The 17,367-nt window shown below is 43.8% G+C and overlaps 1 protein-coding gene across 1 annotated transcript; it reads left to right on the top strand.

The window, feature by feature from the left end:
- Positions 1–3,260: 3,260 nt before the first annotated feature.
- LOC145655724 (homeodomain-interacting protein kinase 1-like) lies at positions 3,261–10,336 on the top strand. Its single transcript, XM_081709218.1, has 10 exons — positions 3,261–3,378; positions 6,215–6,630; positions 6,961–7,334; positions 7,994–8,117; positions 8,545–8,664; positions 8,785–8,871; positions 9,172–9,353; positions 9,497–9,727; positions 9,984–10,110; positions 10,238–10,336. The coding sequence occupies exons 1-10, from the start codon at positions 3,261–3,263 to the stop codon at positions 10,334–10,336; spliced, it is 1,878 nt and encodes a 625-aa protein (XP_081565344.1).
- Positions 10,337–17,367: the final 7,031 nt, after the last annotated feature.

The raw sequence follows: 17,367 nt of genomic DNA, 5'->3' as shown, positions 1-17,367 counted from the left end.
ATCTCAGACCATTCCTTAATTTCATTTGAACTATGTACGCACAATCACATCAGCCACTGCACCTGGTTTTATTGGCAATCTACCAGACATATCATTTGCGACTAGGATGCCCTCAGACCCTACAGAACTTGGTCAAATAACTGAATGCTTAGAATCAGTATTCTGCTGCACACAACTCCGAGGACTGGAAATCATTATACCAGTCATGGTAGTCGGACGCAGTCCCTTGTGACTCCTCCACTTCCGTCCCAGGACCACATTCCCGTATTGTGGGAGTCAGCAGGGTAGCCAAGAACACGGGGGAATTGCATGCACGAGCTGGGGAAGTGTGTCTACTCCCCTTCCTCCCCTTCTTCCTACCCTTCCCAGGCATCCTTCTTCGGTTGGTGTTTCTGTAACGTCTCGAGGTAAACAGGATGCGGGGAAGAGGCACGATTAACCAGACGTTTATTACACACACGAATGATACATAAAACAACCCACATGCTCTGTACACCTTAAACATCAACAAACACACTACGACACAGGGGATGTATATACATTAAAGACGATTACACATAATGCAGAACAGGTGGACAACACGAGAGGACATGGCAACACGGATGAACACACAAACCAAGACGTTTGAGGAGGGGGTGGGGCCATAACATGACATTGGCAGTCTCCCAGACATACTATTTGTGACTAGGATGCCCTCAAACGCCACAGAACTTCATCAAATAACTGAATGCTTAGAATCAGTATTCTGCTGCACACTTAATGATGTTGCCCCACTTAAGAATAAAAAAATTAGGGACAAAAAATTGGTACCTTGGTATAATGACCACATTTGCAATTTAAATCAAAACACTTTCACATTTTAAATAAAAAATTGAACGTAAATGGCGCCACACTAAGCTTGTAGTCTTCCGGCTTGCATGGAAGGAGAACCTTCTCAAGTTTAGAAAAGCACTTATTACCGCTCGAACAGCTTATCTCTCAAACCTAATAGAAAAAGAAAAAAATAATCCTAGATTTCTTTTTAGTACAATTGCCCATCTAACTAAGAATAAGATTGACACCAATGCTCAGATTACATCACCACCATAGTAGTAAAGAGTTCATGAATTTCTACAATGAGAAAATAAAGCACATTAGAGATAACGTTAAGAGCATTAATATGACATCGGGCAACTACTTAGGTACAACCAAGAACAACCAAGCCAAAAATGACTTTTGAATCTTTTACACCTATCCAAGAGCCAGAAATTGCATATCTGATGTTGCGCTCAAAGTCCTCCAGTGCTTACTAGATTCACTGCCCACACACTTTCTTAAAGAAATTCTACCTGAAGTAATTGAACCTTTACTAAATTTAATAAACTAATCCTTAAATATTGGCTACGTTACTAAATCATTCAAATTTGCAGTAATCAGACCACTTCTCAAAAAATCTAACCTCAACCCATGTCAGCTGTCAAACTACAGACCGATCTCAAACCTACCATTTATTTCCAAGATCCTAGAAAAAGCTGTAGTTCAGCAGCTAAGCGCATATCTGAATCAGAACCGAATGCATAAAGGATGTTGAGAAACTTTCTCTCACTTAATCCTGACAAAACAGAGGTGCTTCTATTAGACACAGAGACAGCTAGATCCTCTAATTACTCAAAGAACCTCAATGAAATCACAGTCACATCTTCCCTCACAGATAAAGATCTTGGCGGTATCATGGATCCCAGTCTCTCGTTCGAAGCTCATGTAAATAATATTTCTAGGAAGGCCTTTCTCCACCTTAGGAACATTTCTAATATTAGAAACATGCTCTCCTCACATGATGCAGAAAAGCTAGTCCATGCATTTATTACTTCAAGATTGGACTATTGTAATGCCCTACTATTAGGCTGTACTACTAAGTGGTTAAACAAGCTCCAGCTAGTTCAAAATGCAGCAGGCAGAGTGCTCATTAGAACGACAAAATCTGAATCCATCACGGCTATCTAAGATACTTTACATTGGCTCCCAATAAAATTTCATATTGATTATAAAATACTTCTAATTACCTACAAAGCATTGAATGGTCTTGCCCCACAGTTCCTTAGAGAACTCTTAGTTCATTATAAACCACCATGTCTGCTTAGATCGAAAGGTGCAGGTTCTTTACCTGTACCAAGACACTTTACTTGTTTTTTCATTTTATAATTATATTTTTCTCGGTAATTGTTATTATTGTGGTGACTGTTGTCGGCCAGAGGAGGATGGGCCCACCGTTTAGTTTTAGTTCCTCTCAAGGTTTCTTCCTCATGCTCTAGTGGGGTTTTTTCTTGCCACTGTCAGCCTTGGCTTGCTCACTGGTGGCTTGGACTTGGACATTTGTAAAGGTGCTTTGTGACATCTGTTCTAAAAAGCGCTATATAAATAACTTTTGATTTTGATTTTTGATTTGATCCCCTGAGGAAAAGCCAGAGTAGCTCCCACTCTGAGGCAGATGCTTCCTCTGTGAGCCATTTCCCACCACTGGATGAGCCCCAGAGAGAGCGAAGGATCCGCGGCCCACAGGCTGCTGTCAGAGAAGAGCGGCCCCACTTCAGGCAGGTGGCAAAGAGCTATAATTACAGAGCATACCTAAAAATACACAAATGGCATGCTTTGGAAAAATAAATATAAAAATTAGTGAGGGTCACCCTGACAGCGAATACATTTGTTTCTGTGTTTTTAAAAGTTGATTTTATTAATGAAACCTGTTTAGCATTACCGATATCATAACACCAGGTATGTACACCGTGTTCTAACGCTGTTTTAGGGAGAAGAAGAAGGGGAGCTTGACTCTGGTGCAGTCTCTGGCCCAGAACCACACCGACATCCTGCTTCCCAAGCTCCACGATGTGTGCCTGACTGTGGTCCAGAGGGGCCCTCTCAGGGACAAAAGATTCTCTAATCAAATCATATAAACAATGGCCCAAAAAGGATCTTCGCATTTTGCTGTCCGAGCTGGAATTGCTCTGTTTTGTGACCAAAATGGTTCTAACCTGATGAAGAGTCAATTTGGAATGTTCTAGCGAGGAATATCTTGTCCTTAAACATGGTAGGTAGTACAAACTGATGCTTTTCCTTCTCTGACACACCAAGTAAATCTGCCACATATCGGATGAGTCCGATCGGCGTGTTTAAACAGGCACATCCCCATGGCGTGCCTGAACACCTGAGCCCCATGTCCACTGTCTCAGTTGAAGAATCTGAGCTCCATGGTGTCGCGTGCTTCCATGACAACACTGGCGCACATGTCCACCGACCTGTGGAGGGCCATGGACGCCAAGGCGGAGTTGGTTGCCTGCATGCTGCCGCACAAGGCGGGCGAAAGCAACCTCTTCATCAGGGAGGACAAGGACCTTGCGCTCGGTGCCATGGTGCAGAGCTGCTCGCCCACTCAGGTCATTCATGCTCTGCTGGCCGGGGAACTCAGGAAGGATCACCTCACCAACACCTCTATAAATTTGTTTTGAAAACGGTCATGCAGCCATTTGACCAAAATAAATTACACTGCCAAAAGAGACTTTTAGTAGAAGACAGAAACACATTTATAGTACAGCAGAGCCCTGCTACTACGAGGCAGTAATAGTGGAATCTAGACGCTATAATAGGTTCATAATAATTACACGCTATAATAGGTTTCCAATGTTGGGCAGTAGTTTAGCTGGGGCCTGGGAATATTGACATACCTATCGATATCTTGGTGCCCTTTTTTTTTTTTGGCTCCTCCTACAGGTCCAGCAGTCTGTGATGTCATCCCACGATAGATCAGGAAGCAGCTCCCTTCGTCACCAGCTCCCTGACCAGCCCTACCATTGGCCCGTGGCCTACTCGCTTGGCCAGAGGAAAGCCTGTATCCTTGCCTGTGAGAGGAAGAGGAACACGGAGAGACATGAGGGATTCGGACATTGAACATCAGCTCGATTATTGAACTTGATTATTGTAGTTTCTGGGCTTATTGTTTGTTTTAATGCCTTCATTTTTAAAAAAAAATAGTGTTTTTTACAAACAGACTAACAAACTGTATTAAATGTATCTCAAATGCAATGTGTGATTAATGTGTTTAACAAGTTGATTGTTGTATTTTGAATTCCATGGGAGGTGTAACTATAAAAAATAGTTCTTTGGCACTTAGTGGCAGTATTTGTTCAAAACACATGTAACATCAAGCTCTTATGTAACCTTTATAGGATCTTCACCTCAGACTTTGAATTTTGGCTTAATTTAAAGGGATATTGTGGGGTAATTGGAGCTAATTCTATAACTATAGTAGTGAACTGTATTACTACAGAGAAATCTTTTTGGGATTGTGTGTGTTTAAAATAGAAAACAAAAATTGAAACAGGTAATTTATCAGGTTTCAGATTTCCTGTTCTGCTGGACTGAGGGCATGTTGCTATATTGACAAAATCCAAGTAACTGCAAAATCTTTAAATAGTACAATATATAAACACAGGCAGTGGTAGTTCAACGGTTAAGGTACTTGACTTGTTCTCGGAAGATTGCTGGTTCACTGCCACGTTGCCACTGTTGGGCCCCCGCGCAAAACCCTTAACCCTCAATTGCTCAAATCGTACTCAGTCATAATTGTCGCTTTGAATAAAAGTGTCAGCTAAATGACATAAATGTAATCAGCACAGTCAAAGATTGATTAACCACACTAAGTCCAATACTAAGAGACTGGTACAGTGGATGAGGCACAGAGCAGGATACAGCACTATTTTTTGCTTTCCATCAGCAAGTGCTACCTGGATGCAGTCTTGCTACTTGGGGATTTTGCAGGCTTTGACTCCTTGGGTGTGTGATGAGGATTTTGCTTCAGTTAAACTCCTCATGAACATGTCTGACAAACCTGCACGTATGCTCTACCAGGACCTCATTTAATACTTCTCTTTCAGTAACTTGGAGCCTGTGGTTTTTGTTTGCTATTTCTGACATAACTGGGCAACATTTTACATTTAATGTATATATGGAATCCACAGAATCTATACCATAATACTGTAAAGAAATAGTATACTTTATACATTGTAGCTAGTCCATGCTAGAAGCTCCCAAACAACTCCACATAAACTTCAGCTCAAATAAGCCTCTTCCTTTCCATGATGTCCAAAAGTATTGGCGTTCAAATCATTCTTATAATAAATGGGAAGCTGATTGACAGCACGCGGACCTTTAAACGGTTAAAAGGAGAACTAAATAAGACAAGTGAAGGGTCTACGTTTTCATCTACACCTCCTCCATTTGTTGAAACACCTGCCAATCACGCCACTTGCCCAGGAAACATATGAAGTCACCCACCCCACTTTTTATGTAATTGAATTTTCTTTGACAAAATCTGAAGTTATCTTATACTGGAAGCATGTTTTAAAATGCCATTTAAAATGACAGCCACGATTGTTGTGGAAATTTACCAGAAAAGCACAAAATATTTAGCGTGGGATTCTGGAGAACGGATGCATGTAGACGGCTGAAATCGGTAAGCAGGTACATGTATTAGTCCTAAGAAATGTTATGTTGATAAATGTAGTATTTAATATTCGATGCTATCAAGTGATTTATATGAGTCTGCCAGTTTGGGCCCGTAGGTGCAGCAGTTTATGACGTTACACCTGTCCATGTCACCTTGTTGCCATGGAACGAAGAGTCCGTAGAGTAGCGAATTGATATTTGGTGGAAATCTTCTCACTCCGGTCGATATAGTGCTAATAATTTCAATTCTTTAAATTAAGAACCACAGAACAACATGGATGATCATGAATTATATCCGTTCGGTTTTCTTGAGCCTTCTTTCCGTAAGGTTAAAGGTGGGAAAATAATCAACACTGAGGGTAAGTTATGAAGTTAACTAGCGGTTAGCGTTAGCGTTAGCTAGCTAGCGTTAGCTAAATCATAGATCGTGTTTTGTTGTTGTTGTTGTTTTTTTTTAAATCTGCTGTTTTAGTTTTAATTTTGAATATAGCCCCTAACTAGATCTGCATAGCATTCCTTTGGTTAGTGGCCCTGTTTTCATCTTTCCCTAAAGGAATATTCTCTTCCCCTTCAGATTCCTCCAGTGGGATCGCCAAGAAAGTAAAATTCGAGAGCAATTACTACCTGCGGAGTCCTGGTCCTCGGATTCGGCCGGGGACGCCCTGGCCCTCGGATCCAGGGTTCAGTTCAACCGATGGCTTACCTGCCCTGGTCTTTTCCCCCTCTGGAGCCTCAGACAAGGCTGCGTCGTCGTCCAGCCAGCGGGGAGAAGACGCCCGTCAGAAGCGGTGCAGCCTGAAGAGGAAGAGAGAAGGGGAACACAGCAGCGACAGCGTACAGATCCTGGAGGATCTCTACACCCCTTCATTGTCCAAGCGCGTGGCCAGGAGCGGAACAACCACCTCTTCCACCCAGTCCATTGCGTACTCCGGTTGTACCGCAGATAGCAGCAAATCGATAAGTGATTGCGAATACCAGCTGGTGCAGAATGAAATCCTCTGCTCTGCCTCCAACAGCTACGAGGTTCTGCACTACCTTGGTTGTGGAAGTTTTGGCCAGGTGGCCAAATGCTCCAAGAAGGACACCAATGAAATGGTTGCCATCAAGATCCTGAAAAACCATCCATTCTTTGCTCGACAGGGTCAGATCGAGGTGGGAAAGTTTTGCCTGCTTTTTTGGAGCTTTTGATATGGAATCAGCTGTAGCCCCGATTCTGTTTGTTGGTATCAGATGTGCTAACTCACACTGTGGAATCTGTATACAGCCAGGGTAGCACAAAAACACTTGTGTTTGGTATCAGCACACTAGTTCTAATTTTCAAAGCATCAGTAGGAACTAGTTCAGATAACACATCGACAGCTTGAAGCTTACTATAAAAAGAAGGCTTAGCTACAATTGCATAAGCCATACCTGTTTGGATGTGTATTAAAAAAAAAAGTGCAGAAAAATTAAATCTGTCTTTCCTCATTTGCTCCTCCTCAGGTGAGCATCCTGAGACGGCTGAGCAGGGAGAACGCAGACGAGTTCAACTTCGTGCGTGCGTATGAGTGCTTCCAGCACAAGAAGCACATGTGCCTGGTGTTCGAGATGCTGGGGCAGAGCCTCTACGACTTCCTGAAGGACAGCATGTTCAGCCCGCTTCTGTTGAAGTGCGTCCGGCCCGTGCTGCAGCAGGTCGCCAAAGCGCTCATGAAGCTGAAGAGCCTGGGCCTGATCCACACCGACCTCAAGCCCGAAAACATCATGCTGGTGGACCCCGTCAGGCAGCCGTACAGGGTCAAAGTCATCGACTTCGGCTCGGCTAGCCACGTCTCCGAGGCCGTGTGCTCCAGCTACCTGCAGACCAGATACTACCGGTGAGGGACACGTGCTGAGGCGTGTTAGAAATAAGTGTGCACTTGTTGCACTCGAGTGTGCTTTAGAGTAGAGCTGCACATTTTGGCAGTTGCGATGACCCTGCTACACATTAAAATCGTGATAAGCATTACAGTTAACTGGAGCACGACTGATTCATATTTGATTTATAAGTGGTTTAATTTTAGTGATTCATGTGAGTGCTGTTATTTAGCAAAATACCTGATGAACCCTCTTCAATGTCTGAGATTAGTTAAGATGCTCCGAGTTGCAGGCTTTGGTAATATTAGTATTGGTCATGTCTGTACAAAACTGCTGTTGCATTGTAGCTATACCGTTAATTAACCGTGTTGTTTACCGAGTAACAGTGTTTAACTGCATTGATACTCTGTATTTACTTAATGGAAAACAGAACATCATTGTAGTGTCAGTGCATTTTTGCATATAGTTCCATGTTAGAATAGTGGGTGTGTAATGTAAAGTGGTGTGTAGGGGGGAAAAAAAAACCTGGACTCATCAACAAAATACTATTTAAACCTTTTACATTTTCATGAATGAATTCAGCACCGTTTGTGTTAAAGCAATTGCCGCCGAATCACCACAAACTACGGAATCAGCCGAGACTGATTTCATGATGGCGATATCTGTGTTTTTGGTCTAGGTCACCTGAGATCATCCTGGGTCTCCCTTTCTGCGAGGCCGTGGATATGTGGTCGCTGGGCTGTGTCATCGCCGAGCTGTTTCTGGGCTCCCCCCTGTATCCGGGAGCCTCTGAATATGATCAGGTAAGCACACGGGCCTTTGAGCTGTGCCTAGTCTTTTTCACGCATCTTGGGCTTGGATTCACGGAGCTCTGTAGAATTTCGCTGATTTGGGGTCGGTTCTTTCACTTTCTTTTCACACTTTTCTCACTGTGTGATGAAGACGTAAATCTTGTTTGTGAAAAGAGTGGCGTAGTGTTGCTAATGGAAATGGCCGTTCTTCTAACTATGCAGTTTGTTAGGGAGTCCATAATGGCTAGCAAGGAAGAGAGTGAATGTATGGTTTGAGCTTTTAGCTGCTGCTTTGGCTAGCTTATTTTTAGGAATAATATAAATAAGAGTTTCTATGGCCTGTTTTTCTTTTCTTTTTTTTTTTATACATGCATTTTGAAAATGGAAGGATGAACACAAAATAAAGTCGTAATCCTCTTGCCGTGTGGTGTCTCTGCAGATCCGTTACATCTCCCAGACGCAGGGCCTACCAGCAGAGTACCTGCTGAGCGCAGGGACCAAGAGCAACTATTATTTCCACAGGAGCCCTGACTCCAGCTGCCCCCTGTGGAGACTCAAGGTTTGCCAGTCTTTAAATGCCAAATACCATGTGTTTGTTTCATAAGGGATGTAACTTAATGATGTCATGTAACTTTATGGTGGAGCTGAATGGTTGATTTTTTTTCTTTCCTTTCTCCAGACGCCTTCAGAGCATGAGGCAGAGCATGGCATCAAGTCCAAAGAGACACGGAAGTACATTTTCACCTGTCTTGACGACATGATGCAGGTTATTTTGGCTTTTGTGCACATAACTGTACGCATTGCTTTACTGTTGTGATGTGAATTTGAAGAACGTGAGAAACAGCTTCCACGGCTCACGTTGTAGAGCAGGTTGAGCAAGGTGCTAGCTCAAAGGTCGAGCGTTCGTGCCGTTATAATGAGGAACGCACATGAATCGCTCTGGAGAACGGCATCTACGAAAGGCAGAGCAATGCATAGTAACTTGCTGCAGAACTTGCTGCGTCTTAGGTGGATCGGTGCCCTCTGCTGGTGTTTAATATGACTCACCCCTGGGTCTCTCACGCAGGTCAATGCGACCAGTCTGGAAGGCGCAGACGTCTCGGCGGAGAAGGCAGACCGGCGGGAGTTCATCGACCTGCTGAACAAGATGCTCACGCTGGACGCTGACAAACGGATCACGCCGATGAAGGCCCTGAAGCACCCGTTTGTCACCATGAGCCACCTCCTCCAGTTCCCTCAAAGTGCCCAGTGAGTTGTTCCAGGCCTTCCAATCTACATGTCACAGTTTTTAAAAAAAATTAAGGAACACCATCTTAATTTACAAATCCAAATGGTAGTACTGTAACTTGCCCCCCGCCCGTGTCTCTCTTTCTCTCTCTCTCTCGCTGCAGTGTGAAATCTTGCTTCCAGAAAATGGAGATCTGCAATCGGCAGTGCACAGGGTGTGATGGCAGCAAGAGCCTGTTTGGCAGTGGGGGTGGGGCGGGGGGCGGGGCCAGCACAGCTGCCAACCTCAATGACACCTTCAGCAGCTGGCTCGCCCAGCACAGCCAGGTGGGACAACCGGCACAGCAGGGCGGGTTCAAGAGGTCAAAAGATCGCCAAGCAGAGAGCCGGGCTAGGTACTCCCTGCTTCTTATTGCACTTTTTAATGGTTGGCATTAGCGCTAAAACTCCACACTAATTCAGTGCAAGGGAACCCTAGAACAGGACTCGAGACCTACTGGTCTAGTGTGTGGGTCTGCATAGTGGGTACAACTGTTGTAACAAGTGCTGGATGGCTCTGTGCCATCACACTTTGGTGATAGGTTGTGTGTGTTCACTCGAGTGTGCAGTGTGTGTTGAGAGTGTTGACGTGCTCCTCTGACCCTGTGCCAGACCTGTGTCCTCCCCCGTGCATGGCATGGGCGACGCATCGGAGCCCATTATCATCTCTGACACGCCCAGCCCAGCTATGAGCGTCATCATCATCTCCAGCGACTCGGAGGACGAAGATGACACCAAAGTCCAGCCCACCAGGTGCCCTCGCCTCGTCTTTTTAAAGCCATTATGAAATCCTTCCTAACACTTTCCTTGCCGTCACTCATCTTGTTGTTTAACCCTTCCTTCCCTTCCTTGGCCCCAACTCCCAGCTGCGGCGGGCGAACGTCATGAGCTGCGTGACGGCGCAGCACTCCGACATGTCCACATACATCCCGCTCAGCCCCAAGTGTCTGCCCAAGTTCGTGTAGAGCGCCACCAACCTGCCCAAGTGTTTTTTTGTTTTTGTTTTTTTTTACTTTGAATAAAAAACTTTGAATTGAAGTCGCTGACTGTGCCATGCCTTTCTGTGGGAGGCCCCATTTTTAACATTTTTTTTAACAATACCCATATTTTTATACATTTATATTTTGATGTTGATGGTTTTGGTTCTGTGTGAAGTTAAAATATTTTTTTATGCTGCACTTGGCCTCAATTAATGTATTTTAAACATATTGGATGTGAGTCCTTGACCAGCATGTCAATAAAGCTTCATCCAGTTGCTCTTGTCACAATGTGTTCAGTTCTTCTTAAAAGGGTAACATCGCAATTCTAAATTGTATTACAGTAAAGCAAAACATTAAAGGTTATTTGGTTGTACTATTCTATTGATCCTATAGTCAGTGGCTATCAATAAGAAATGATCAAGCACAGTTTTATTGGGTGTGTGTCTGGAAAGAGAACTACAGCTCCTGGCGAGATTTTTGGTTCAAGATTAATCATCATGCAAATTATTGTGATTAACGCTTTGTCTGTTTAATGAAACTATTATACTATAAACCTAATGTTTTAATAGGGCTGGCAACTTTCTAGATCTGATTACTACACGTGTGTGAAGTACAGGTGCTGTAGCTATACAAAATACAAATGTCCACAGTAGCCTAATTATAATATATGCATCCAAAATAAACACCAGAAGCCTGGACTAATGCTAATGTACATAAGTGCATTAAATCTAGGTAGGACTGCTCGATAGGTAGGATAACAAAACATTTGTCCCGCCATACAAAAGAAATGAGAGCGTGATAAGGACTCCAAGTCGCCACCAGATGGCGCCCGAAACCGCTTAAATGTATTCCAGTCGGAGACGCCTTTTACCTTAACATGCCAGGATACACACTCACTGGATGTTTAATCTTTCGAATGGGTCAGCTATGTTTTTATAGTCCGGAAAGATTTTTTATTATTATTAATCAGTTAAGTAATTCAAGCTGTTGCATTTTGCTGAGTTGAGGGAATATTGCATAACCCTGTACTAGCCAAATAATTAGATTTGATGTGCTATTTTGTGGATTAATACCATACCTGGCATGGTTTTAATGGCACATGGTCAATACTTGCTGTCAAAATACAGAGGTTCATAAGAACCTCCTTCCTTCATAAGGAGACTCCTGTTTTTGAAACTGTTTCGCGCTAACACCACTGTTTCTGCATACTAGCTCTTACTGCTTTTTTGCAACATGTTTATTCTTCGCCATTAGCGATAGTTTTATCTGTGAGAAGTGTAGATGAATTGCTGTTCTGTGACGTGGGAGACAAGGCAGGATGCAAAGACGAGCCGTGGTTCACATGGGACAGATGTTTATTAACACACAAAACAAAATGAAACCAAACACGAAGAACATTAAGCACTAACATCGGAGGCTCGTCGCTTTCAGAGTCCTCTGACCCGGTCTATAAACCACAGGAAGGATCCTCATGGCGGGCCTCCTCCACCTCCACTGATGGATCCTCAGAGCGGTCGGATTCGGTGTCTGACCTGAGGCCGACGTCAACATACTCCTCACTCCTGCTGTAATCCTCCTGGTAGTCCGTGAGGGGATAGTAGGACCCTGCAGAGTCTGTCCCTGGATATTGGTAGTCGTAATCGTACGGGTCCCGGTAATCCAGTGAAGGTAGGCAGGACTCTGCAGCATCTGATCCTGGACCACCACCAGGGCCCCCCCAAAATCCTCCAGAGATACTCTCCCCTGATGTGATGACAGGGAGTGTTCCCACAAGTATGGAGGATTCTCCTGCATGGGTTGGGTAGAAGCAGCTACACTGCTTCTTCCCCTTTTTCTTCTTTCCCTTGGCTCGAGGCAACCTTCAACGGTCGGTGTTCCTGTGACGTGAAGCCGGATGCAAAGATGAGCTGCGGTTCAGATGCCACAGACGTTTATTATCATACAGAACAAGACAAAACCAAACACGAAGAACATTAAGCATTAACACTACTTAGAACATAACAGGCAGTCTTAAAACACAACAAAGCAGCATACATGGGGTCAAACACTGACAAACAACAACAAAACAAGGGTTTAAATATGTGTGCTCACAATTAAAAGAACTATAGACAGATGCTGGTTCACTCCTAACATCTGCAAATTAAAATACAAGTTGGTTATTTCTCAAAAAGGACTGAAGCTCTTCCTCCGTCAGTGAAGCACCCTGGTAGTGTTCTCATATGTGGCGATGGAAGTGACGTCCATGTAAATAGGTGTTTAATCACTGCCATGTGCTACTTGGAAAATAAATTAATCTTTTAGTATGAACAATGTTGGGGATAAAGAAAGGGGACTTGTACATCTCCAATAGCGATTAGAAGACAATAACTGACACTAGGACACCTCATCTAAATATGTTGACTTGACAAGTATAGTATTATTCATGTTATACATCTATGGGTTAAAAATATGGAAAAAGTGTTTTAACAAGAACGCCAGAGGGGGCATTTACTATTTTGTGGAGAATAAAAAATGGCTCATTTTAATGTGTTAAAATTTTTTAAATTCTTTTGCAGAGAGGGAAGGGTGAAAGGACTGAGAAAGAAGGTTAGCACCTGCCAACCGGTGCTGGGAGTAGGCCTCACTCACCTGTCATGCACAAGAGACCTGCAGTCCCAGGGCACAGTAAAGGCTAATTTACTCCCTACATATAAAAGCTTGTAAAACTTGTTTCTGTTAGAGTGCTCCTAGACTGAGGTACCTACATTCCCAAGTCTGAAAGGTGAGATTCTACCTGTGCACGTAGAAAATCAGGTAGGCTGTTTTTGTCCTGCTCTTCAGGATGGCTGGCTCAGTGCTTCTTGATACTTTTAAGTCACTGAATGACAACCAGCTCTGTCCTTCTCCCTCAGCTGTGTCACTGATATAGTGGCCTGTCGGAGTAGTCGGTGGTCCTTAGTCATTTAATAGTTTCTACTGCACGTGTATAAATAATGTCAGATTACTCACCATGGTCCATGCTGTCACCTAAATGAGAAACCACCGCCTGGAGTCTGTAGGTGCCAGTGGGTGCACATTCCTGCAACAAACAAATACATCTTTTTTTTCATACGATTAACTGAAAACGCATCACGGATCGAACGCCATCTCTGTATTAACAGGCCTCTTTCATTCTCTCTCATTCTGTCTCTGTGTCTCTCTCAGCCTGTATCTCTCTTCTTTTTGGTCTCTCTCTCTCCTCACCGGTAGGCTTACTTGCTGTCCTCTAGCTCCCTGTCCTTCTCCTCTCTCATTTACTACTGATGGGTTAAAAGAACTTAGTCATTATGGCAGATACTTATACACAGCCGTATTATCACTCCACTGTAAGAAAATGGCACAACTCTACCTGGCTGGGGACTGGAGTTTTCCCCCAGTTTATCATTTTGCATTTCTTGCGGTTTGTCCTGGGTTCCCGCTGCTCCACTGAGGACAAACCACAAAGCCATTCAGTCGGCATTTTGTAGCTAAATGGGAATGGGTGGACAGAGAAGTATGTGGGCATGGGTTGATGGTACGAGCTCACCTCGACTGCTGCCTGAGAGAAGCCACCCCAGGAAGGGCAGAGAGATCCAGCTCGGACGGGACGTCCATCACGTCTGAGAGCTTTTGGCCCAGCATGTCAAACCGCTTAAGGTGGAGGACGAAAATACTGTTCCAAGAGGAAAAGTGACTTAAGGACTGGAAGTGTGTGTGAGTGGAGGAGGGTGTGTGTGTTGGACTGGTTTAAAACTCATTCTTTAAGGTCATCTACGTCAGACGAGACTCACCGTGGCAGTGTGAAAAACTCCACCTCTTCAGTTGCCTCGCAGCCTGCTTCACACTCACAAAAACGCTCCAGTAGTGTTGGCTGAAAAAAGAAAGAGACCCTTTCATTGAGAGTGATAAAATCAAAATGGTAGCATGTCATAACTGTATTCTCTCCTTTACAACACAGTAATGAAGCCTTATCCAAAGAGGGTGTGTGAGGTGACCAACCTTAAAGTAAGTGTGTAGGCTGTCGGTCGTAGCAGGGCTCAGATTTACAGAGAGGTGGTTGTAGACATCCACTCTGCAGCTCTGCTTTCCACAGCTTTCACAAAATGGAGAACAGAAATGTTACAACATTTGCACAGAAATAATCTCCTGCATCCCTTATACAGTGTGTGAGTTATCACATGCTAATTTGCTCAGTTTTACAAGTAGATAACATCTTATCTAATGTGAAGCATCAGAGCAGAAAACATTTAGAATGCTCAGTCCATGTCTGTTATGTTTTCCCAAACTCACACACACTCTGAGATTTGAAAGCTATGTGATGAATACAAGCTGAACTTGTGAGCATTTTAAATGTTCATATTTAAGTTATGTATGTTATGAAACTTTCATGAATACTTTAAACAGAGATGTCCGGAGAAAGCGCCTACTCTCCGTGAGAAAATGTACTTTAAACAAACATGTTAAGACTGGTTAAGACCAGTCCATTAACACAAAGGAGATATGCAACAGTGATACCTAATTACCTGGTACATGTGAGCACAGACTTGATATGAAACTCAAAGTTTGCCACAGGGCAGATGTAAGAGAAGAAAGAGGCCCTGAGTCTCTCTCCCTCCTCTTTCAGCTGCAGTAAGCAGAGCATCAGGAACTCATGAGCATCCTGTGGAGGACAGCACAGGAGAACATCAGAGGAGGATTTGCTCCTGGACTTCAACAGCAGCACGGTGAGAAAACAAAGGTGGCCGTGTGCAGTTCCTGCAGGGTACTGCGTGAGGTTCTGATGTGTTCTGAATGGCTGAGGGGGCTATTTAGCTGGACCTGTTCATAGTCCTCTTCGAATGCAGGGCAGCGGGCTGAAACACACTCAAGCAGGGCTCCCAGGAGCTGCACCTTCTGCTTTGTGCTGCGAGTGGTGAGCTGGGCCTGCTGCAGATCTGAAAAACATCTACACACAGCAACAGGGAGACCAAGTGGTTTATATCTCTGAGCATCACAGCACCTCCTTAAGCACTCATGATTAAACAGTTCATTTAGACCCATGTGAAGCCTCTGGTTCTGAACGGGTACCTGAGCATCTGGCAACTAGAAGGATCCGTCAAGCAGGATGACTGAGCTCTGATGGGTCTCCAGAAGCAGGAGATACTCAGTAGGCACTGCAGAGTGGCGTTCATATAGCAGCTGTTCCCAATGTTGGGAAACCTAACAGGTCATCCATGTTAAAAATAGATTTAGTGCACAAGCTCTGAAACATCCAGGCCACTACATGTCAGTATAATGGCTGTTTCATAATGTGAAGAAGAACTGCTAAATGACTTACTGCTCATTTAATTACAATATGTTTGTATTTGTATAGGAGAAAAAGACTGAGCTTCACCTGTGTAAACTGTAAAATCATCTACTCTTAATAGGCTGTGTAGTAAAACGCGGTGTGTATTCTCGTCTTTACCCGAGCTGCCGAATGTTGAGGTGTTCGACAGCGGAATGGATGGGGGTGTGGCCTTGGCCCTCACCCTGACCAATCTGACGCATCCTTTTACTCCTGAGGACGTGCAGCAGCTGTCGCAATAAATTCCGCGGCTGAACACGAGTGTCTGCCTGCATCAGAACAGCCGGAAACCTGAGAGAGAGAAAAGAAGGGAGAGATTAATACAGAGTGGCCAGTTATGCACAAAATGTTCACATAACAACCCTTAGACAGATAAAGGTGTGAAGAATGAAAAATACAATGATGTTTTTTCTCGTTTTATGCCCTAAGGAAGTTACAATGGCAGTGCCATTGGGTAACCACCATGCCACACTTTTCTCTGCCACGAAGATGAATTTTGATAATGTACCCACCTCTCAATGCGCACGGAGTCCACATCTTTATCTGCAGCCTCTGTATAGAGAACAGAAACTTGGAGTAAATGTCCTTAACCAAAAACAGACTATGCATTTGAACAACATGATCAAATCTGCTGAGCTCTAACCAGGAACAATCACTGCTGTAGTCCTGAGCGACTCATATGAGGAGGAGGAGGAGGCTTGACCAGGAAGGCACGACTGGGTAGAAGAGGCATTGTGGGATATGTCCACAGGTGAAAAGGAAGAAGCAGTACTGAAGATCAGGGACCCCTCAGAGGAAGAGGGGCAAGAAGTGGAGGTGGTCACATTCGCGGCGTGACCGTCTAATGCCACGCAGGAGTCAGACACTTTGGAGGATGAGATTATGTGTCTCCACCAACTTCTATTCGTTTTCTCCTTCTTCTTTTTCTGTAGAAAAGCATTGTAGAAACGTATTGATTTGTATATGCAGTATTATCGCGACTTAGCGATATCTCGGTATTCTTACAAGAATCTCATTTTGATTTAAAAAAAACAAAACAAAACTTTTTAATCATCTGCATTTGCGCTAGTTTTTTTTACAGGAAAATGCTAATTAGTTACGCACTGTAACGGCCCGAGTGCCGCTGGTCAAGGAACAGGACGTACAGACTCGCTCCACGGAGACGTTTATTAACGATTATTAACATACGATACAGACACCGGCACTCACGTATAACACAAACTGTGACCGTGAACATGATCAACGACTGACAATAAGGCACACACTAACAAGGGTTTAAATACATACAAACATGACAAGAGTAAACCGATGCAGGTGTGTGCTGAACAACATAGGCAAGGTTACGCACGAGACAGTCAACGAAGAACTCCCAGTGCACGCGGCGGGCCATACCACGTGACCAGTGGAAGCGTTCCGTGACATGCACAATAAATCTTAATCCTTTTCAGATTATCGTATTTAAAATCGTTCCCAAAGTGTAGGAAAAAACATACATACCTTCATACACGAGCAAACACAGCCCATCCTGTTCGAATCTGTGATCTACTCGATTAGAGAATTAAGTAAAATATCAAATATGGTTTTTACAGGTCCTTTAACTGATATTCGCGATACAGCGCACCTCATTGTTTTGTTTTAAAACGGAGTTTTGACTCTTAGATGTTCTGAATATGTATTATTTTGTCATTACTGA

This window comes from Electrophorus electricus, unplaced genomic scaffold (assembly GCF_041902795.1).
Source record: "Electrophorus electricus isolate QZ-2024a unplaced genomic scaffold, ASM4190279v1 Scaffold33, whole genome shotgun sequence".
NCBI classification, from domain to species: domain Eukaryota; kingdom Metazoa; phylum Chordata; class Actinopteri; order Gymnotiformes; family Gymnotidae; genus Electrophorus; species Electrophorus electricus.
This window is presented reverse-complemented; position numbering and strand designations above follow the sequence as displayed.